This window comes from Aulonocara stuartgranti (genome assembly GCF_965226115.1).
Source record: "Aulonocara stuartgranti genome assembly, chromosome: 17".
Classification (NCBI taxonomy): domain Eukaryota; kingdom Metazoa; phylum Chordata; class Actinopteri; order Cichliformes; family Cichlidae; genus Aulonocara; species Aulonocara stuartgranti.
In genome coordinates this window covers 33,148,413-33,171,651 of record NC_138953.1, presented here as the reverse complement: position 1 = coordinate 33,171,651, position 23,239 = coordinate 33,148,413, and the positions used below count along the sequence as shown (strand labels likewise).

Sequence of the window (23,239 nt, the reverse complement as noted above, 5' to 3'; positions counted from 1 at the left end):
CGCATTGTTCCTCCTGTATCAGAGGTTCGACTAACGGACGAACTCTCCTTTCCAGCACCCTGGCATAGACTTTCCCAGGGAGGCTGAGGAGTGTGATCCCCCTGTAGTTGGAACACACCCTCCGGTCCCCCTTCTTAAAGATGGGGACCACCACCCCGGTCTGCCAGTCCACAGGTACTGCCCCTGATCTCCACGCAACATTGCAGAGGCGTGTCAACCAGGACAGCCCTACAACGTCCAGAGCCTTCAGGAACTCGGGGTCACACTTGCTGATGGTTATTTACTTACCCTCGTAATTCCTGCCGAAGCATTAGACATATACTTAGTTCTTTATAGGACTGCATGGAGTCCTATAAAACTTTCTTTTTGTTTCCAACTAGAGTTGAGTGATCAATCTCTGATGAAAGAAAAGGTAACTGTTAGACAAACTGCTGAAATTGTTTGGGAGTAAAATTATCAAAGTTTAATTTAATGGAATTGGATTAAGGTTGGAAAATTTGGTATTGTTTGTGACGATTGATCATAAATAGTTTGTGTTGATTTAACATACGCTACTGCCAAAGCAAACAATCTGTGTGCCATCGGTGTCCACTGCTCAAATGAGTAGATTTAATGTGTAACTCTTTTAAAAATACACAGGAGTGAGAGAAAAAAGAGAGTGAGACGCTAAAAAAGTATTCTTCAGAAAGGAAATGGAGCATGATTAATAGCAATTGCTGATTATACTAAGAGTTATTTTGATATAACAAGTTACTCAAGGTCATGGTTGCCATAATGACAGAACTCTATTTGCACAATAAATTTCTTGAAAAGGTTGGGTTTTAATCAGAATCACCAAAATGTTCTAATTTTGAAAATTACCATCTCCATCTGTTGATACTTCTGCGAGTATATTGTGTAATTGTCCAGTATAAAGGTCACATAAAATATTTTTTTTCAATTCCAGACTGAATGAGAATAGGCTACATATCAAAAGTGCTCCAGACTGGGAAAAAGTTAAAAAAAAATTCCACACTGACAAAAATAAATGAGAAAAAAGGGAAAGTAAAGGGTTTCATATATTCATGTCAGATGGAACCACAAGAGACCTGATTATAGAAGATGAGCAAAACTGTAAAGCGTTAGCAAATTCATTAAAGGTTTAATTAGTGACAAATTATGCTTCTCATAGTATCTCACACGGTTGATGTGAGTATATTTATCTATGTGTTATTATTATTTTAAGGAAGCATGAAGCAAAAATAAAGTACAAAAAATGAATAATGTTAGTTTGTGTTAGATTATTATAATTTGTTTTAATAAATATCACAACAACTGTAGATTGTCTGGGGTTGTTCTGCTGTAGCATATTTCTGCTGGTTGTTTACACCTTTGGGTAATATTGAACAACCCAGTAACACAGCATGTGCATGCTTGGCCAAGCATGGCTCTAGTCCTTATCCATAAAGCTGAGGGATGATGTGTCCTTGAGCTTCTCAGTCTGCCTTTGAAGTTTTAGCTAAAATCTGTGCATGGGAGTGCCTGGATGGGTATGAGTATGTGTGTGTGTGTGCCTAGCCTTGTGGACCTCTGTAATCCTTTTAAGCACCTGGACAATAGAAGAACAGCTGGCTTGGCCTTCCTGTGCTCTACAGCATGGAGAAAAGTAGGACATTAATAAAGTGGCCAAATCTAAGAATATCTAGTCATCTATTTTTGTTGTATCAACTATGTTTAACTCTGCCCATTGTTCTATATTTGAGTTTGTCTTATGTGGCTTCCTCCCTTCATACCTCATGGCCCTGGTGCTCAATCCATCCTTACGGTTCAATACTGGCACAGATGTTGTGGAAAGTTTAAGGGGCCCACTTGTGCCATTAGTCCAGCAGCAGGGTCTGGGAGCAGCAGGGGAAGACTTCTCTAATCAGTTTTATTGCAGCTATGCTATTGGGTTAACACAACAGGGTCAGGCCCAGCAGCACTCCAGTGCAAATGTGTGTGTGTGTGTGCGTGTACACAGGGGGAATCTTTGTATGCTTATACCCTAAGGCAATAGCATAGATAGTAATGCCTTCCTATCCATTCTCTTTTGTGCTCTCTCTCTTTATCTCTCACACACACACACACACACACACACACACACACACACACACACACACACACACACACACACACACACTGGTCAGAGTGAAATGTGAGATTCACATGTGTAAGGGCTCCATGAGGTCTTTGAAGCTCTGCTTAACCAGATCATCCACATGCTAATGTTAACATGCTCAACACATACAGTGTTTAGTTATAGACTGTGTGTGAAAGACAGACAGTTCATGATTTGCTTAACTGACTGATTTGTGCATTAGCTAACTTGCAATAATGTAATATTAATATCATCTTAACAAGATTGAACCTATTTTACACAATCATTTTACAAGAGAATGAAAACATCTAAAAATCTTTTTAAAAAATACATAAAAAACACAAAGCCAATAACCATTATGGTATCTCAATCATCGCAGGTTAGGGTTAAAGTTGTTTTTCTAGCCATTTAGTTTTAGATTTAGTTGAGTGACGACTAACTTTTAAAACGGCATATTTTCTTTGTTGTCATTTTACTACCACTTCAACTGAACTGAACTGCTAAAATTTTAATTTGAAAAAAAAATCTCCTTTCATACTGTTTAAATTTTGCTGAGTGGTACACACCTACTGCAGTATCTTACCATAACCCAAAATATTGTACCGTCATTTAACTTTATTTTGAATCTCAGCTTAAGTATTTTGTCTGTTGTTCAAATCAATTCAATTTAATTCAATTTTGTTTATGCAGCGCTAAATCACAACAGTTGCTTATGTTAAACATTGTAGCCTTTGAACATTTCTGAAGGATCCAGGTAGCTGTCCTGCTATACCGAACTTTGGATCTTACTTTGGTTATAGAACTTTAATGTAAAAAAACCCCCAGAAATAATTCAGAGCTTAACCAAGAAGTAGTTATTGTTTTCAGATGATGCTTTGTGTTCTTCCAATCATAGCTGAATAGGGCACTTAACAAACAGCTAGTCGGGAGCACTCAAAGTACCCATGGCCCTTAAAGCAGCGGTCCCCAACCTTTTTTGCTCCACGGACCGGTTAATGTCCGACACTATTTTCACGGACCGGCCTTTAAGGTGTCGCGGATAAATACAACAAAATAAAACCAGTACTGGTACCAAAAAAAGAAGATTTATTCATAACACATGGGAAAAACCCAGGGAAACCGAGTTAACGATAAAAACGATTAAAAACCCTGAAAACCATAAATTTCACACCCGAGCCTCAACTCTTGGGGCCCAGCACCAAACAACTCACGGACCAGTAACGGTCTGTGGCCCGGGGGTTGCCTAAAAGAACAAAATAACAACAAGTGATTACATCTGCTGTAAATTTGGGCCTTTTAACAAGGGAGTTGAGTTTATTTTTGGAATGCATGGTCAAGAAATCATTTCAAGAACTCCATGTTTTTGCTCTTTCTGCCTTGTCTTCATTTTTCAGCTCGGGAGGTTTCCACTTCGTTTCTTAAAACCTGCTCATGGTCAAAATATTTTATGTCAAAGAGAAAAGGATCATCAAAATTCTTCTAAAGGCAAATATGAATATCTTGGCAAATTTCAAGGCATTGTATTCAGTTTAAAAATGTTCAACCATATAATTCTGCAGGTCTGCAAGACAATGAATATGGAAGGTTAACAGGATTCAATCTCAAGGATTAATGTACAAAGGTAGACTGACACACCAGTGAGCAGTGGAAACCAGTGTGCAAACCAGCATGGATGAGTGTATAAAAACATACTTGAGCTATCATTTTGTCAGAGCAAGTACCTTCTACGTGTTGTAGGTTGTTTCAGAGCCCTATTTATCCCTCCATGCTGCTCAGTTGTTAGAAAAAAGGCTGCTGAAGGAAACCTGAACCTGTGTCCCAGTGCCTGAGGACAACTCCACCCTTATGGGCTACTTGAACCTACTTGGTGTGAGGTCAGCCGGTCAGACGCCAGTTTGGCTGCTGGCTTACAGAGTAAAGGACGCTGTCACCATCACAAGAGCAGACTGGGAGGAATATGAGACCATAAACTGTTGTATATACTAAATAATGAAATTAGCCAAGCAGAGAGTAAAACAGCATCGGGGTGTCTGGTCAAGAGGAAGAAGAAGCTTTTCTGAATAGCTTTGTTTAATGGAGCACTGAAAAAGAAGTCAGTGACTGATTTAGCAACAATTTAACTTCTTCATATGGTTCCATTGCTTTTCTGTATTTTCTGAATTTCTGTGTATGCGCTGGCCTCGTTTTGCCTGGCTGCTCAAAAGGGACACAGTTTCTACAACAACTCATTAATGAATGATTTTTGCCCCACTGGCAGTCTGCAAATTATGAACAAACGGCTCCTCTGTGTTTTGCTGAATACATCCCAGTTAAGCTATTTAGTGTTTTTCTCACTTTTGTCGATTGACTGCCTTTTGTTCCTATTATAACTATGATCATAATTTGATAATTAAATCACTAGAATCACTTTTTTTTTTTTTTACAGAGTCAGTAATTTTGCTTTAACAATCAGGATCGGGAGACAATGAGCAGAAAAGAGACAGTCATTATGAGGATTGGATCTGAGCGCTGGCCTCTTGCAAGCTAATTAGATAATAATGAATAGTTACAATGTAATTACAAGAACAAAAAAAAGAAGAAAAGAAAGCCACTTTTCAATTACTACAGTGCACCATTATTTGCTCTCATCTTCCAGTTCCCTGCTATAAGTAGCAAGCTAATCATATTTTTACCTAGATGAATGGTTCACATTGTTGAATAATGTATTGGTTATGGCTATTGAGAGCTATGTGTGGGTCGCCCCCAGGCTTTTCTCACGCCGTTGGCTTTGAGACGCCCAGTTGTCTGTACTGGCAAAAATGCCGCTGTTTAGTCTTTCCATACATGCTGTGGCATTTAAAAGCTTTATCACTACAGGTGGCCATTACTGAATTTAGAAAATGGTCAGGTTAACTGACATTAGAACCTATTAGCATACTTTCTACTTTGGTCATAAGAAACATGGTGCAAATATCACTGCTGGAGAACACTGATCACGGCTGTCATTCTAAGGATTAATAAATGACACTTCATGAAGGACATTCTCCCAGGTTATAAAATGATTTACAAGTCCTGGAGGTGTTACCTAGTTTTAAAGATGTACCTTTGCCTTGTCTGACTGTTGATTTGCTCCAATCAGCTGTATGGGAAAGGAAAGGAATGCTTGCACTGGTACGTTATTTAACAGTTTCTTGGTATTCTGCTGCACAAAATGACTGTGTGATTATTAATTTTGACTAGTTCAGTTCTAATGCCCCACTACTGCACTACTCTGTTGTTCAATTCAATTCAATTCATGTTTTTTTCTCAATGTATAGTGCCAAATTAATGTTGTTGTGATTTGAACATCTTAGTAACGGACCCAGGTAGCTGTCCTGCTATATCTAAGAACTCCAAACTTTCCTAATAGAACTGAATATGTAGATGTAGATCATCAATTTAAAGCTGTTAAGAGCTTAACTAAGAAGTAGTTACTATTTTCAGGTGGAGATGTGCAAAGTGCTCCATTTTCTTCTAATCATAGCTGCACAGGACATTATGTTAATGTGGTGTTAGGCTTTCTTTGAAGTGCAACACTTTCCCTGTGCCAGAGAGCTATTTTTGGTTAACCTTTGACTGGCGGACAGATCTCACTGACCGACTTTACTAATGAATATAAAGTTGCTCAAAGCCACCTCAGCCCTTCTAACCTTAAAGTGAGCTGCCGGTCAAATACTTTACTGGGTATACAAACGGAAGGGTAAGACACCACTCTACTACTTTATTGGAAGTCCAATTCTCAGATAGTGGAATCTTTTGTTTGAGAATCAGAATCAGAATCAGAATCAGAATGGGTTTATTGCCAGATGTTGAGGTTTACAACATTAGGAAATTGCTGCGGTGCTTCAGTGCAGACAATAAGAATTAAAGTGCTATGTAGAAAGAAAGATATGTGCATGAGATATACATGAGATATATACATGAGAATAAGAATTATGAGTGCTACGTAGAAAGATATATACATGAGTGCAGGTGGTGATCAGTGCCAAACATGAAATGATGCAGTGACACAGCGTAGGGTCATGTGTTAGTGGCGGGGACAATCAATTGAGGATAGCTATATTATTCTATACATAATTTCTTAATATTTGATTATAAATTCCATGGTTCTTAAAGTTATACAAGTCTTTGCAACTTTAAATGAGCACATGAGCTACAAGTTTGTCATACACCTCATCTACAAAAAAGCTATAATTCAGAATGATGAAACTGCTGAGCTGAGTTAAAGTGGTTAATATGAACTATAAAAAGGACAGGTGAATGAGGCGAATGACGCCTTGCATCTCAGATTTGCCTTAATATCAGTCCAAAGATAAAAACTGAAAAGTCTAAGATCATAAATGAAGCACTTTCTATTTTGAATTTATTGCAAAGTTTCTTGTTACTGCCAGCTCAACTGTTTGGGCCGACAATGTTAATGCTGAGAAATATACATGAGGATTAGGATATCGTAGCATTTAAAATGTTTAAGTATGAGCTGGAGATAACATGGAGTCTACAGTCTTCTAAACCATGTTGTTCCAAGGAGTTTTTTTGTGAGCTTTGTCCAATGTGGTCGAGTTTAGCCGACTATCTGCCAAGTCAGATAAAGTTAGCACTGCCTGATCTTTGGTTGTTAAATAATTCTTGTAAAGCTTTTGGGCGCGTTTGGGTTTTTTCCTCTATAGATTGTAAATAACAGATGGGATGGATGTAGCAACCATGATGTCGCAGCCCACTCTGGATTTTTATTCACAAAATTAACATATTAGCTGCTGCCTGTCCTTACTAATGCTGACAGGTAAAACACTAAAAGTTCACTAACCAAAACTGGAGGACAAAAGGTCCAGGTTACTGGTTTTTTTAATTAGCGTAGCAGAGGCAAGGCCTAGCAAGGGGCTAGCTACAGCTGGTGGTGTTTACAGTGCAAATCAAGGCAGTGATGTTATAACAAAATGCAAAAGGGTGTTGTTTTGTTTTTGTTTTTTAAAATGTTTCTTTTCTTTTCTTTTCCATGCTGTGATCACATTGATATCATAGCTCATTTGGGGCATTTTAACATACAAGTCTGTTGGGACTGACTTGCTTGCAGACCAACTTGAGGAAATTAAGTTTTTGGCACTGCTGTATTGGCTCGTTTTTCAGCTTTTCAAGTTGTATTATCATGCTGCAGTATGAATCCTTCTCTGGAAAGATACAAACCCGAGGCAGCATGTTTCTGTAGAGTTGTATTTCTCCTTGGACACCGATGCTGATTTACCAGAGTGTCCAACTCCATAGTGGCAATGACTTGCTCTACTGCTGGCTTGATACATTACAATCTCATCTGCTCGTTCGTCTCCTTATATACAGTCAGAATACTGATATGTCCAGTCCACTCCAACAACTTGTCCCCTGAGACCACTACTAGACAGCCTAAGACAGTAATGGCGTGTTACAGTCTTTATTTAGAAAAATCTGTAATGAAGTAGCTTTTCTCATGTGACCCAAGCCTGATGTATTGATCGTATGATGGTGTGGTCACTTTTGGTCTGCCTGATCGCGCTTTAGATACAACTGATGTAGTTTCTGGGAAACGTTTTAGAGTGCCATTAGAGGCCTTCAATGCTGGAGGCACGTTTAGCTCCCTAGTCATTTATGTGTTTGTCAGCAAATCTCGGATTATGGATGAACCACAGTGGCAGTTTAACCAGAGTCTGGTAATATTGGTAATCCTTTGGTTAGACTGCAAACGTCAGCACTAAAAGAGATTTCGAGGCACTTGAAAAAAGTAAAAAAGCTAAAAGAAAATCTGAAAGTTCATTATTTGGTGATATCATCCTGAAAAGTCACCTTCAGAGATTAACAGGAAACACAATGACCTCATCAGAATGGGACAAAAGTGGTCGGAGGGAAAGGGTTAAGTGTTATCTGGGGGGATGTATCTGGATTTGCTCTGACACCCTTGACTGAACAAGTATGGTCCCTGTACCTGCATGACTAGTGATAAGGACTATGACACATCTGCGCTCTCTGCTCATAGTCTTAGCGGTGACAGCTATTCGTCATGCAGGCATGCTATATCTGCTTCTTGACTAGAAGTTCTTGTTTTTCCATGACACAGCCACTGCAGTAGATTATGTGGCAGTATAAACTGTCTGTTGCAGAGGAAATAAACTGCATACCATGTTTGCTTAGAGACAAAGGGTTTTCTTGCAAATCCTTACAAATGATCAACGAAGAATATGTTATAGTGTTCCAGTTTACTTGAAAAAATGTTATTTTTTTTAATTTGTGTTGAGCTGACGTGAAAGAAATGTGTCTATACATGTATTCATTCAAAAAGAAATTACATATTTTTTATTATGCTAGTGGCTCAGGCTCACACTGAGCATCCTCTTCTTGACTGTTCTGTCCATATTTTGGTCCTGACTTACAGTGCTGCACGGAAGTCACTAAAATATTCAGCTTGTAAGAAGCCAGACTTTCTTGTCTTTTTTAAATTGGTCTGGAACAGTAGTTTGAAGCTTTCTGAATGCCTTTCAATGCTTTTCTTTAAACATTAGCTTCTTTTTCCCTTATTTGCAGTCCAGTCCTTGAGTTTAATCATTTTCAGACGAGTTTTTAAGCCACTTAACTCTGACCTATGAATCATTCAAAAATTTAAAAAAAAGTTGTTCTGCAAAGGATAAACAAATGTTGTGATCAATCAATATTAAAATATAACACAGATTGGCAGGCATAAAGTGGTGTTTTTTCACAAACAAGGTGGTTTTCAAAGAGATTTTAGCCCAAAACACTGAGCAGGGCATGTATTGTGTTCTTAAGAATTCAAGGAACTAAGCAAACGGAGGACAAAAGAAGCAGCAGACCTAAAGCCATATCTTTAAGAAATAGGAATAGATCCGGCAAAGACTTGACACAGGACCCAAGCAATCTATCTGCCCCTCTATTTGAGCCATCTTCACTGAAGCCTCATCAGATATGGTCTCAGAAGAAGTGCGGTAGTCTTCCTTAAGGAAGTGAAGCAAGGAGAAAAAATTGCAGTGGCAATAAGTCTTATACAGTGATGAATCCAGATTGAAACTTTTTGGTCAAATATTGTAATATGTCTGGAGAAGGTCAGGAGAGAGGTACAACAGTGAGCCTATAGCCATCTGCAAAACACTCTGTAGGCTGTGTCATGGTTGTGGGCTGCATTTTAGCCAGTGGTGTTGAGATTAAGAACATAGAACAGTACCACCAGATTTCTATCTGCAGGACTATCTGGAAAATGTCATGATTGGGAATGGCTTCAGTTTTCAGCATGACAATCACCCCACACACTCCCAACACAGTAAAACCAAACCTCGATAGAAAAACAAGTCAGTCATGGATTGGCTTCCCCAGAGCTCGGTACTCAACATTACTGAAGCAGTGTGGGATCATCTTGACCGAGAAGGGAACAAAAGGCAGCCAACATCCAAAGAATCCAACATCCAAAGACATTCATTGTCTTTCAAGAAGGCTGGAGAACTATTTCTGAAGACTACTTGAAGAAATTACATGAAAGCTTGACTAAGAGAATTCAGGCTTTTGCAGAATAAAGGTAGTCATTCCAAATACTGACTTTCAAACTTGTTAGAATTATTTAAACTCAGTCTTTTATAAATATAAAGAACCTCAAGACGTTTGCACAGTCCTGTAAATATCTTACTAACTAAGTCACTTAGCTGCTAAATATGATATAGACATGAAACGTTCTCAGAGGACAAGTCCTGCTGTTCACTCAGTGTTCACTATACTTTTCTGCGTTCACTGCGTTTTAAAATATCACACATCAAATTACACTAAAATAAAAGGGTGACCACAGTGAGTATTTTATCTGCTAAACACCAGCATGTTGGTAATGGCACTGTGAGTGTGATAGCTCATAGCAATCCAACCTGCACTTGGCATCCCATCTGGTTTGGACCCAGGAACTGCCAAACCATTTCAGGCCTCCCCTTTTCTTTTTACCTGTTTTATGGTCAAAGTCCCAAGGGAATGTGCCAAGTGTAGCATGGAGGGGGAAATTTGGCTGATATTTGCAAGATGCTCTGATATATATATATATATATATATATATATATATATTTAAATATATCGATATATATAGATATATATAGATATGAGCATTATCAACAGTTTACAATTTGCTGGATGAGTTGAGCAATAACCATTTATCATTATGCTACTAGAAGGATATTTAGGGCATACTTGCTACTGTATAAACAAAATTGCTAGTAGAGGCTTGTAATGCCATTGCTGGACTCTCAGTTTATCTTAGCAGCATCTCTGAGTTTTCCATCCTCCGTTTTTCTTCCTCTTTCCTCTCATCCATTCTCTCTCCTTTTTGTTTCCTCACCCCTGTAGAGATGGATCAGTTGGGCTGGAAGCTAATTTGAAGCCAATCAATACTAGTCTGTGTTTCTTCCTGTGTATCAACCCAGTCCAGTGCCCTTGTCTAACTGCCGGCAGAGAGAGAGGGAGAGAGGAGGGGAGCATCTGTTTTGTGACTAACGCCCTCTGACTGTAAATCTATGGCAGCCGCTAAACACCACTCCTCCAACCATTGTGCTAAGTGCAAAAGACTATCTGATTGAATCCAAATTAGATTGATTTCAATGCCAAATCCAGTTGTTAAATGTGTGGACTGACAAAAAGCCCTCTTAGGAACTTGATTAACTGCCTTCATGGCATTTTAACTGATGTCTGAGGGTTTTTTTAATTATGGATTGAATGTTTGGTTGAGTATGTACACACAGAAAACTAACAAATGTACTTTACGGCATACAAACACAGATGCTAGTGCAGTCTGCACACTAGCGCTGTGCAATACTGCAAATTTTGATATTGGTCCGATACCAAATAAATGCAGGGCCAATATTACTGATACCAATACTGATACTGATACTTTTTAACATGTAAATAAGAGGGGGGGGGAGTTGTAAATGTATATGTCTCTAAAGCAGTTTGGGTCACCTTCTGTTATTTAAAGTAATTTAACCCAATTTACTGGACTACATATCTAACTTAGAGCATAGATAATCGATCCAATCATGCAAGTATCAATACTATGGATATTGGGATCTGTCTGCCCACCTTTACTACACACACACGCACGCATGCATGCAGCCTGTCCTTTTCTTTGCTTACACGCAACAGCACTGATGTTCAGAATCTGACTCTTCCCAAGATAAGAGCAGTCCCCTCCTCTCTTTTTCTCCCAGCCCCCTTCTCCTTAAACAGCCAATGAGGATGCCATCTATTCATGAGGTGGAGTAGGAGCAGCCATGTGTAGGCAGCCTGCCACAGGAGGAGGTGTGACTCCATGAGCCAAAAGTGTGTGTATGCACAAGAGTGTGCTCACACTGAGAGAGGAGGTGGTGGAGTATAGAGAGTGGAGGGAGAGAGTGTATGTAGGCATGCAAGTGAGACTCCAGGGAAGGAGTGACAGGCAAAGAGGGGAAGAAAGCCAGGTGCGTTTCACTCATCTAATTACTGCTTCACACAACACAAAAACACTTACAAACACACACTCACTTCACAAACTGAAGGTAGTACTTCCAGAGCCTGCGTTGAAACAGTGAATTGAAACACGTGTGTGGTGCGCTCAGAGCGACAGAGGGGATCTCTGAGGATACACGGATGAGAAAGAGGTGTGGGGGAGCCAAGGAAGAGGAGCCCGAGTGTGTATCGCCCAAGGGGGAGTTCATACACACCGCAGACAGCACACACACTCCAGCGGGCACTCGGCACTGTTTCCCTGACAACTAGAATGGGCTGCAATTTGTGCACCTTGCAGAAACGGGAGGAACACTACAAACTGCTCTACGAGATCGCACAGGTAAGTGAGACTTGAAGGAGAGTGCGCTGGCGGCAGCGGAATAATCATTGCCATAAAGTTAATGACAAGCAAAGGTGACATTGTTAATGACGGTGTTTTAAAGGGATCGGGGTCAGGGTGAAACAAAAAAAACCTCAACAACGAGGATAAACTCAGAAAATTGAGAGCAAATCTAAGAAGGGGGGTATAGGAAAGAAGCCGGGTTGAGTGGGAAACCCGGAGGAGAAGAAAAAAGACAGGGTGCATGAGAGAGATGCACAAAAATGAGTTTCTTTCAAGCAAACAGGCAAAGAGCCAGTGGGTATATGTGTGTGTGTCTGTGTCTGTGTGTGTATTTCTTTACTCCATCAAAGTGAGTGAAGCTAGTTATTTCTCCTCAGTAGCAGGAGATGTGAGAACAAGTTCAGCTCTTCTTCCCGAGCTGGCTCCGGGGGAATTCATCACATCTCCTCTGACTGTGACTGTCTAGAAGCAATACAGTTCAAAGTACAGCCAGCAAATGTGTTCTGCTGTTTTCCTTTGTGTTGTTTGTCAGAAATGGACTTCTGTGACCTAACATATGATGGGATTTTTTCCTGTCTGCTGTCATGTTAAAAAAAAAAGGAATTGTTCCAATTTAATGCTCAAGTGAAAGTCCTAAAATATAGAGTGAGAAATAAAACACATGATTAAGAAATTTTAGATACTAATGATGACGGAAACCCTGCATTACTGTAAAATGTGGTGAATGAGTAACTTGTTATATTGTACAGTGCTTGGCTGGTGGGGTGAATCTGCTGAGGAAAAACATATAGCCAAAAATAAATATTTTCTTTGACTCATTTCAGCAGGTTTCAGGTGTTTAAGACAACTTTAAACAGCAAGTGAAGGTTGGATAACCTTGTAATTTTCAGTTGCACACTTTACATCACTGGGAGGAAACACATGTTCTGGATCATCTCTTTTGTCGGGAACAGTGCTGGCAAACATCGGGCCAAAATTCATTCATCATTTAGTATCTTATACTGTTACAGACAGCAGCGAAACTAGATACAGCATGATGAGACTGAGCAGTGTTGTTGCACGCCAGTTCCTTTTGCTATGTAAAATATACTGTAATCATATACTATCATCCAAAGTGTCAATCTGGAAAATAAATAAATAAATAAAAAAAAAAAAAAAAAAAAAAATATATATATATATATATATATATATATATATATATATATATATACATATATATATATATATATATATATATACATATATATACATGTACATGTGGGGTTCATACTTTAAATGTCAGCTTGTTGTCACTTAGTTGATGTTAATGATGTTTAATGACGACAAGGCAGCCGTAGGCGTCTTTGTTATGACCTCTCTAAAATGGAACAAATATACTGTCATTAACGTAACTTTCCACCACCGCATGATGCTGCTTTTATGAGCCTTATTCACAACGCTGCAATCTCAAGCTCGTTATGCTTTCAAACTAAATGCCCCCATGCTTTTAATGAGGCGGTGGATGTTTGCGTTGTCTGCCTGGGTGGAGTGCAAGAAAATTGGTCACGTCAATTTAAGAGAAACTCTAGGAGGTTGCGGCTGCTTTTGTAGGAAACTGTTAATGGACTTGCACATACTTGCCAAAACAAAAGGCGTAGCTGTGATATGTTGGAACACTGAATGCAGTCAGTGCAGTCAGGATGTAGTCAGCAAAATTATAAGATTATGAGTATACAAGCATTTAAATCATACCCAGTTGCTGTCTTAAAAGTGTTTATATTTTTAGATTAGAGGATTGATGTCACTCTAAAGTTGCCAAGCAATGTGGTGAGCGGAGCCCATATAAAGCAGCGGTCCCAAACCCCCGAGTTGTTTGGTACCGGTCCGTGAGAGTTGAGGCTCAGGTGTGAAATTCATGGTTTTCAGGGTTTTTATTAGTTTTTAGCATTATTTTTTTAAATAATTTTTAGCGTTAACTTGGTTTCCCTGGGTCTTTTCCCGTGTGTTATGAATAAATCTTCTTTTTTTTATACCGGTACTGGTTTTATTTTGTTATATTTATCACCTTAAAGGCTGGTCTGTGAAAATATTGTCGGACATAAACCGGTCCATGGCGCAAAAAGGTTGGGGACCCCTGATATAAAGTAAATCAGGTGACTAGGGATTAAATTGCAATGGGTGGGACTAAAGCAACTACCAATGAGAGTGCAGGATACCGCTGATTGACATGTGACCTGATAGTACATATGTTACAGAGTTACCCAGGTTAGCCCTGCGACAGACCTGGAAGGATAGATGGATACTTAGGCAACCAGATACTGAAATGTCCACAAGCAACTCCTTTCAAGGCAACGCAGGATGAGCGTGGACGTAGCATAATGCTTTCATAAAAAATCTAGCTGGAGTCTGGTTCCATGCACAGATAACACCATCATCTCTAAAACTCTAAATTCATGTACACAACAAATAAGAGCAATATTATTTGTTTCCATGTGCTTCCACTGCTCTTTGCTGCTAGCAAAATAGCTGCGGTCTTAAAAACCTGTAAGAACAGTAAATTGCCAATAAAAGATGGACATCAACATCGTGACATCATGGTTTATGGAGAACCATTTAACCTTTTAATGCCCGAATGATGAAATAATTGCCAAAAGATTTCTGGGGGTTGAAGGGGGGGGGAAAAAATCACACTGATGATATAGAAGTTTTAAAAACCAAAAATCCTTGAAGCCACAAAAAGCCCTGAAGTTGAAGTTTAGTATGAGGTACAGAATGTTACTCCTCTTTGCAGTCAGAAGGTAACCATGTCTGGCCATTAAAAAACTATCAGGTTTAAAGCCCGATGTAGGCTTGTTGTACACCTCACGATCTTTAAATTTCTTTTCAGAAGAAATTTCAAAAAGGAAAACTCCACAATTTCTTTTCTTCCTGTTTCAAATTCTTCTCCTGCAGTATTAATCCTGATATGGAGGGCTTTTTTCTGAGTGGCGACACCTATTGTTCATAAGATGACTGCAGTAAGTCTGGTGTGCCATCAAGTACCAACATAAATGATGAAGGGCTATGGTGACCATACGCCGATGATTTAACCAAGCCTGGTTTAGACCACCTTTCCTTCACTTTTAGGCCCAAAAGCTATATCTATCTTTATACGTCTACATTATAGACATGACATCATTCTGTTTGGCATAAGAGCAAATGCAACTCACTGATTATTACTGTTTTATATGACACAGATGCATTCATCCAAATGTCAGCAAGAGAACAAAAATGCATGTCTCCCAACCCTTTTTTTTTTCGATTTGCAGTCTAGGACTGCACCACTTTCACTTTTCAAAAGGTTGGCATTGCTATGAATTAGCTTTCGAATGGCACCAAAAGTAAAATAAAAGAGAATAAGCCCACAGAACAGATAAATAAAGCATTTTTTAAAGTTAGAGCAAATGTAATATAAATCACGCAATTTGCATGGGGATTGGCTGGAACTAACACAAAAAGAAACCCCCATGCTTCCCTCCTATTTCAGCATCACACTATTGCCTAGGTCCTGGCACCATGGCAGATGTCCAAGAGTAATATAAGCCCCCCCCACCCCCTTACTGTTAAACGCTCGGTGGTGTGCATGTGACAGTCGGCGGACACCTACAGTCCTCATTACCAGTGTGAAAGAAAGTGGAGGAAGAGAAAGATAGAGGGCTCACCAGGCAGTAAGTGTGTCAGTATGACTTTGTACCAAAACTTGAGGCTGAGGGGATTCTGCAAATCCAGAGAGACTCCTCAACAATCCCACTGTCTCTCCTCCTTTTATCATTCCAGACTCATTTCTTCTCCTTCCTATTTCATACTTCTCCTCTTCTGTAACCTTCATTAGTCCCGCTCTCCCTCTGACTGGCTCCCTCTCAGCAATCTGTTTCTCCCCTCTCTCATTTTACTTTGGCACATGCACAGCGCTGCAGACTTTAAATGTGTTTCTGTTCTGTTTTACTTCCAACAGTGCTACCCAACAGGACACCACCTGCTCTAAACAAGTGAAAAACTGAAGGATGCTTATAAGGTAGCTAAAGTGGGGCTTGGAACAGGTTCATAGTGTTACTGGACTCGTGTTTTGCATGAGTATTTTTGAAGATGTTGCGGTGCTATGTGTGTTGCACTTTTCATATTTAGTGGCCCTCTAGGTGGCTTTTGATTTTATTATTCAATTCAACTCGGTGTTTTTACATATATGCTCAAAATCACAAAAACAGTGATCTCTGGGTGTTTTATTTTGTAAGGTAACAGTGGGAAGGAAAAACACCCTTTTAAGAGGAAGAAACCTCTGGCAGAAACAAGCTTGGGGAGGGGCAGGGAGTGTGGGGAGGAAGACAGGACAAACAAAACACTGTGGAAGAGAGCCAGAGATCAATTATAGCTAATTTTTATTATGGAATAATGCTGTATAAACACATAGTCATTGAAAAAAGGCAACATTACTCCTACTGCAGTGTAATTAATAAAGGATTTTAGGGTCACCCGATCCAGCTCCAACTAATTTCTTTTGTCGTAGGATGTGTGAGTAACTATTAGTTTTGTTCATTAACTTTCTCTTAATTCAGATCCGGAAAGATGCTTACAAATCTTAGTGGACCAGCTCAAAAAAAAAAAGGTATTTGATGCTATGACTTCAACCTTAGGGAGATAAGTATGATCAGTTAAAGAACTGGTTATGCTAGTTTTAACTCTCTCTACTCCTTGAAAGTCTACTAGTAGTATTTAAGTTGTATTTCAAGCCTGTGCATTAGAAGTTAGTGAGGGTGGGCTCTGGCTACACAACTACACTACAAAAAAGCCCCAGAAACTATTCTAAGGTTGTCAAACCACATCTTTACTGATATACACTGATGTGTAAAAATTATCCATTAAGAGTACAGGGGAGACTGTGAAATGTCATCTTTATGGGGGAAAGAGTTAAAGGTCTAATAATAACTTCCTTTCTTATAAGAAGTTAGGCGTTAGATTGCCAGCTAGGTCACCAATTATGGCTGTCACTAAAACACCAAGCCCATACAACCACAATCTCCTGGTGTGACAGAGCCTTTAGGGACTATGCGGACGAAACACTTACAAAATAGATTGTAGCTATTTTGAAGTTATGGTAATGGCTTGCCCCTGAAAATGGTCATATTGTATAGTACATGGGAACAGAGGACTTCAGAACATTTCATTTAAAAAAAAATACATAATAGAGCATTTTAAAGGCCAATTCCAGATTTCAGCCTGCAGGCTTTGCTGCTGTGTGCTACACCAGTGGCTATCTGTGTTCAGACAGCTGCACTTTTCTGACAGGACTGCTGGCTGCTCGACCCCAGCTGCCCAGCGGCCGTTGGGAGATTTATGACTTTCGTCAGACAATTTACAATTCAGTGTTTCATTTGTAATTTTGTGCATGAGTGTGTCTGCACTCTCCCGCCACAGGACTCCATTCACTATGTTGCAAATGCCATTCTGCGAATTTTGCTTGTGGCTGTGTTAAATCGTTCTAAAGCCTCTGGCCTTCAGACTCTCATAGGGCCTGTGCGCTTTGTGCTTTTAGTTGTAGCAAAGTCAGCACTATTTTACCAGACAATACTGACTGTGTGTGTGTGTGTGTGTATATATATATATATATATATATATATATATATATATATATAATATACACACACACACATATATGATGCAACAGCCATTTGCAACCTAGTGCATTATTCCCTCATCTACATAATCCAAGAGTGTTTGCAGATACACTCCTGCTGTGTAAACCCTCTAAATAGATGTACATATTGTACATAGTCCTGCAAATTTAACTAACCTGCCTTTTTTTGTTTTGCTTTCTTTGTCCCACCCTGTGATTGTGTATTCCACCCTAATTTCCACCTGTATTTTTATCACTCAGTCTTCCTTGTGTGTATTTATAGCCTCACGTCTTCCTCCGGCCTTTGTCAGCTTGCCTGGTGTTCCTGCCTTTTTCCTTGCCTGGCTTTGTTGATCTCACTGTTTGTCACTGTTCTTTGTGCTTACTTTTTGTTTTCATTTTGGATTTTGCCGTACCTTATCCCAGCTTTTGTGTTTTCCTGGATTCTTGATCAGGCCCTACTAAAGACTCCTTTTATTTTCTCAACATGCCTGTCTGCGTGTTTACATTTTGAGCCTTTTTTGAACTGTAAAGCACAAACCAAGTAGTTTGTATTGTTTTCAATTGTATTTGCACACAGAGATGACGTACAGACATGAGCAGGATACAAAACTCAAAAAGTCACCTGTGATTTCATTCAATGAAGAACATTCAGCCCATTATTTTATTTCAGTCCAGTGTAATGAGACACTTAACTTCTGTCAGTGCGCCCCAGGGCAGCTGTGGCTACAATGTAGCTTGCCATTGCCAGTGTGTGAATGTGTGTGTGAATGGGTGAATGACTGAATGTAGTGTAAAGCGCTATGAGGTCCTTAGAGACTGAGTAAAGCGCTATACAAATGCAGGCCATTTACCATTTACCATTCTAATGGCTGATACACGTGTATTTCTATTTGCCACTAAACAAGAAAATCTATAAGAGTGCATTCTGGCAAGAAAATAGTAAAGGTTAATTAAAATTACAGTTAAAACAGCTAAGTATAGTTAAAGTGCGGTTTGGATTAGTTAAAAACAAAGAAAAAACAGTCTTGTAGATTAGATGCTATTTTGTGAACTGTGCATGCCATTGTTTTTCCTTTATTGATACTGCACTCTTGAACCTGTAAAATAACATGGGGCAGTTACTCTGCATGAGTGCCTTCATTTAAAATAATTACACCCAGCAAACACCCCTGAACTGAAGGTTCTGTGGTGCAAAAGCAAGCCTGCAACAAACGTAGTCAGAAGGTCACTTTGCTTCAAAGAGTGATCCAGACAAACCCACTTTTACAAAGCAAGAAATATTGTTCATATTATTGTAATAAACAAAGCAAAATGTATTTTCTCATATAACACATCTCTGACTGACAACTCATGAGGTCATGAGATGGTTGTAATCAGACAACCAGTCGGGGAATACTCATTTTTTCCAGTAACCAGTAATTACTAGTTGGTAACTGGTACCAGTGGGCTTATGTAAAAGGAGCCTTAGGTAAAATTCTGAATATTAAAGGTCACAAGCACAAGTCCAGTACACAGTGAGCAAGATGTTTTCTTTGTTTTCTTTTGCCTGAACTGATAAAAAGAACTACTACTAAAAATAATACTAGAAAGTCCAGTCAGGCAGTGATGTAGAATCACAGATATTGGCACTTTTTTTCTTTTGGGAACCTAAATGTTTGCTGAGCACTGGTATAATAAATAAGCTAGAAAAACAGATGATGCCACTGAGCAGTAAATAGTCATTCAGAAAAGCCTTTTAACAACAGAGAGAAGCAGTACAGTATGTGAGGCTTCCATACCGTTCACACCCTTGTTATCGCACTTCATCGTCTCGGTTATAGCACCTTGAAGTTACATTTGTCCATTTCCCCTATTTTTTAACTAGGGCAGCCTTTTTTGCAGGCACACCCTCCAGAGACAGATGCTGTGCCTCATGTCCAGCCTGTTAGACAGCATGAAGGGGGCTACATATTCACCCCTTTCCTCCTGCCACCACCTATGGTATCCAGCGAGTGCCACAGAGCAAGCGAGGGTGTGGTCAGACCCACACAGCCGTCACCTCCATATGGCCAAATCCGACCTCAACCGTGACTTCATCCCGCCGGTGTTGCCTGCGAGGTCGGAGCTTCTTCTCAACCAGTGTAGCGATGTTCATAGGTGAACATGATCAATGAAGTTGCACTAGGTGGAATACACATAACATAGAGGTCTGGGATTTACTAAAAGGTGGCATCGGTGATGAATGTAATCTTCTGCTGCCAGGCTTCAACTTTTATTGATGTGTTTGGGCCAATAAATGAGTCCCAGAGGAAGAAAACAGTTTCCTTATCAGAGGAGCACAACACACATGCTTCTTTTGTCTATATCTGTCTCCTTGATGGGATTTCGAGCTTTCGCAGGAAAGTATCGGCTGAACTGACCTTTCCATTTTTTTTCTTGCATTTTTTGGGCCCAACAAGTTGTCTGTCTGACTGTGTGGGTCACTGAGTTTGACCTTTCCACCTGTGACTGTAATTCCACTTGACAAGTCTTTCTCTCTCTCAAACACACACACACATGCACAGTTATGTGCACTTGCTGTGTGTAGTCAGAAAAAGAGAGGTCTCTGTGCTGAATCAGTGTGTACCTGCAGGATTGACAGCTTTTATGATCTGTCAAATTAATTAGCATGCCTTGTATTTCCAAAAAAACAAACAAAAAAACACGTTAATCTAGTATTATGGAAATGAACTCTGCTGCTAAAGACAGATCATCTGGTGTCTTCCATCATGGTTATAGTTGCTCATTGGTGCACAGCATGGTGATAATACCACATGATTTAGAGGTGCATATGGCCTCGTCGCTGGCGCTGTGGGTAGCACGTCTTCTGGTCGCCGGCCAAAAGTGGAAACAGGAAACGGGCGATCATTCAGTGCCAGTTTAATACAGTAAACAGCGTCCTTGTGTCGCACGAGAAACAAATGAAATAGGTGGGATATCTTTGATAATAAATACAAGTATGTGTGTCTGTGTGTGAAGCTTAGCAGATTGTGGTGGACTGAAGCATAAGCGCATTTAATGTTCCTTTTTCTTTCTTTGTGCATCTGTGAGCAAACATGCTTTTGTCCCTGTGTTTGTGTCTGAGGGGGAGTCACAAAGTCAGGGGAAGACAGGTCCAGTGTGTGTGGTGGGGGAGGTTGCGGGGGCAGTAAGAGTTGTCGTTTCGCACCACCGGCCAACAATCTCCCCCTGTGTTGGCTCTGATAAGCCCAGGATGAAAGCCCTTTCTGTGGGCAGAGTGACACTCCTCGCCTCCCTCCCCCTGCAGCCCCTCCAGACGAGGCAAAGAACGCACACATGACGCGCGTACACCCAACTACACAGCACGGAGGTAGATATGCCTATTTGCGTATCACACAAGCAGAATCGCAGAGGCCATCCATTCACCAGCTTTACTGCGTTTGTTCCCCTCCATTTTCACGACTGTGTAAAAATGTCATTCAAGCCCTCAGCATCTGACAAGAGGACTTATCAGTTGTTATCAGCCTTTCCCTGATTACCATACTCACTGATCAGCCAAGTGGCCTGGACAAGATAGAGGGAAAAAAGGGTGAGGTGGAGGTAAAATTGGAAGGGGAAAGCCAGCATGAGAGAGAATGAGGCAATTGAAAGCAAGGAAATGTGAGTTGTCCATCAATAAGTCTCCAAATTCTCCTGATTTTTTCCCTTGTTAACCTCGCCCTCTCCAAAACACAAAGTGTCACCCTCGTCCTCCCCCCATCACTTATCAGTCACCAGACACTGTTTCAAGTCCGTTCCGTTTGGCTGCTCCTGTCTGTCTTTTTGCCTGTTTGTCGCTGTCTTTCTATCCGACTCATTAATACACTCTGGCATAACCCCACCGTCGGAGGTGGCATGGATTTTCTGTAGACCCTGGAAGGAAGAAGATAGCAGTGGAAGACACAGAGGCAGCCTGTCATTCACGTGTGGCACAGAGAGCCAGTAATTTTGTCTAGTCTCAGTGTGTGTGTGTGTGTGTGTGTGTGTGTGTGTGTGTGTGTGTGTGCTGTCAGCCAATGACTGTTATACAGTCTGAAGTCAACCTTGTGCCAGAATAACCCAATAATACACCTTATGGCCACACGCTGCAGGCTATGTTTTGTCAGGTTAGACAGATGTTATGACGAACCATCTGGAGCTGTTATGGATATGTTGCAGGCGTTTGCTCCTACACACTGCTGCGAAAAATGCACACATACGCGTGAAATATGCAGAAAATACTCCTCCAGACACTCGGCTGTCACAGCAAGGGGGGGCACTGAAACACAACTTCTGAGACATAAAAACCTCACAACCTCCATGTTAGTGTAAAATCTCTCTCGGTCTTTGGAGAAGTTCATTGGCAGAGAAGGTGTGATTCTCATCTGAGACCAAATTTAAGTCATACTTTTAATAGTCAAACATCCTCTTTTTTCCCTTTAATTTCATTGCCGGGAATTTCTCAAGTTTGCGGGATCATAATATCCACTGCAATGTTTTTCTTTCACGGCCTCCGTGTCGTCTGCTTGGCAGCATGGTGTCTGCATGTGTCTCGAAGACGCTGTTAGCGGTGTGCTTAAAAATGCAAATGGACTGTTATTGTTTCACAGTCAAGTGCGTTTTGAACCCACGGGGTGTATCCAAGGTCCAGGTGGTCTAGAGGGAGATTAGGTTACAGCTGGGAGATGGTGTTGAATTCCCACTTAACCAACTCGGGTTTAGGAGTCATTAGGCCCACTCAGAGCCTGGCATCGAGTCCAGTTACAGATAGAATAACACTAAACCATCTGCATAGTGGGGGGGTGTAACCATAAGCCTTATGCTGAGATGGGAAATGCCCTCTGGATGGCAGAGTGGCTGAAGCTCTGCTGTTGTTGTTGTTGTTGTTGTTTGTTTGTGCGAATATATATTAAGAGGTGCTTGTTGTGATTAGGGAATGCGTGTCAACCAGTCTCACCAGCTTTTGTGCTGTAATACAAACCAACTCTCTGTACAGTTAAAGGCTTGTGAAAAAAGTGAAAAACAGTTCACTACATCTGCTGTTATTGCAATGACAGATAGAAACCTGAGGATGTTACGATCTGACGTTTCTCTGTGCTTGCAAGTGTCTTCATGAAAAATTAACAAATGCCCAAAGTAAAAAAAGACTTATACGTATGTTTACACACCCGCCCGCGTTTATGGTCTGGACTTTGATAAGCGTAAGACTAGAAATCCTTCTTTTGGAAAATTTGTGAAGAGACAGGAATCCCTATTTGATAAAACTGCCACACTGGTGTGTGTCTATCTTTGTGAGGGCACTGATCAGTGTAATGTATTCCCTAGCGTCTTAGCTTAACCTCAACAACCCCAGCTGTGTCTAACCCCAACCTTATTCCAAGCTTCACCCTAACACCAAATCAGTGTGAAAACATGACCTTTTTCCCAAGACGTCCAGTGATATGAAACAGAAACTTGTACCTGTAGAAACTGTGATAGCTAGGCATGACTAGGCACCCAAAGCCCACTTGACTGTTAACTCCGGATCTTTCAGAATCAGAATCAGAATCAGAATACTTTATTGATCCCTGGGGGAAATTATTTTTTGTTACAGTGCTCCATTTTAAACCAACATTAAGACAAGACAGACAATACGCTAACTAAGAAT

The 23,239-nt window shown here is 40.3% G+C and overlaps 1 protein-coding gene across 1 annotated transcript in view; it reads left to right on the top strand.

Annotated features, from left to right (window-relative positions):
* The first annotated feature begins 11,519 nt into the window (after positions 1 to 11,519).
* Positions 11,520 to 23,239, top strand: part of pdzrn4 (PDZ domain containing ring finger 4) — a 47,390-nt gene continuing 35,670 nt past the window's right edge. Inside the window, exon 1 of the mRNA XM_082510340.1 lies at positions 11,520 to 11,960. Coding sequence (XP_082366466.1) covers positions 11,892 to 11,960 — 69 coding nt within the window. The 5' untranslated portion in view covers positions 11,520 to 11,891. The remainder of the gene's footprint in view (positions 11,961 to 23,239) is intronic.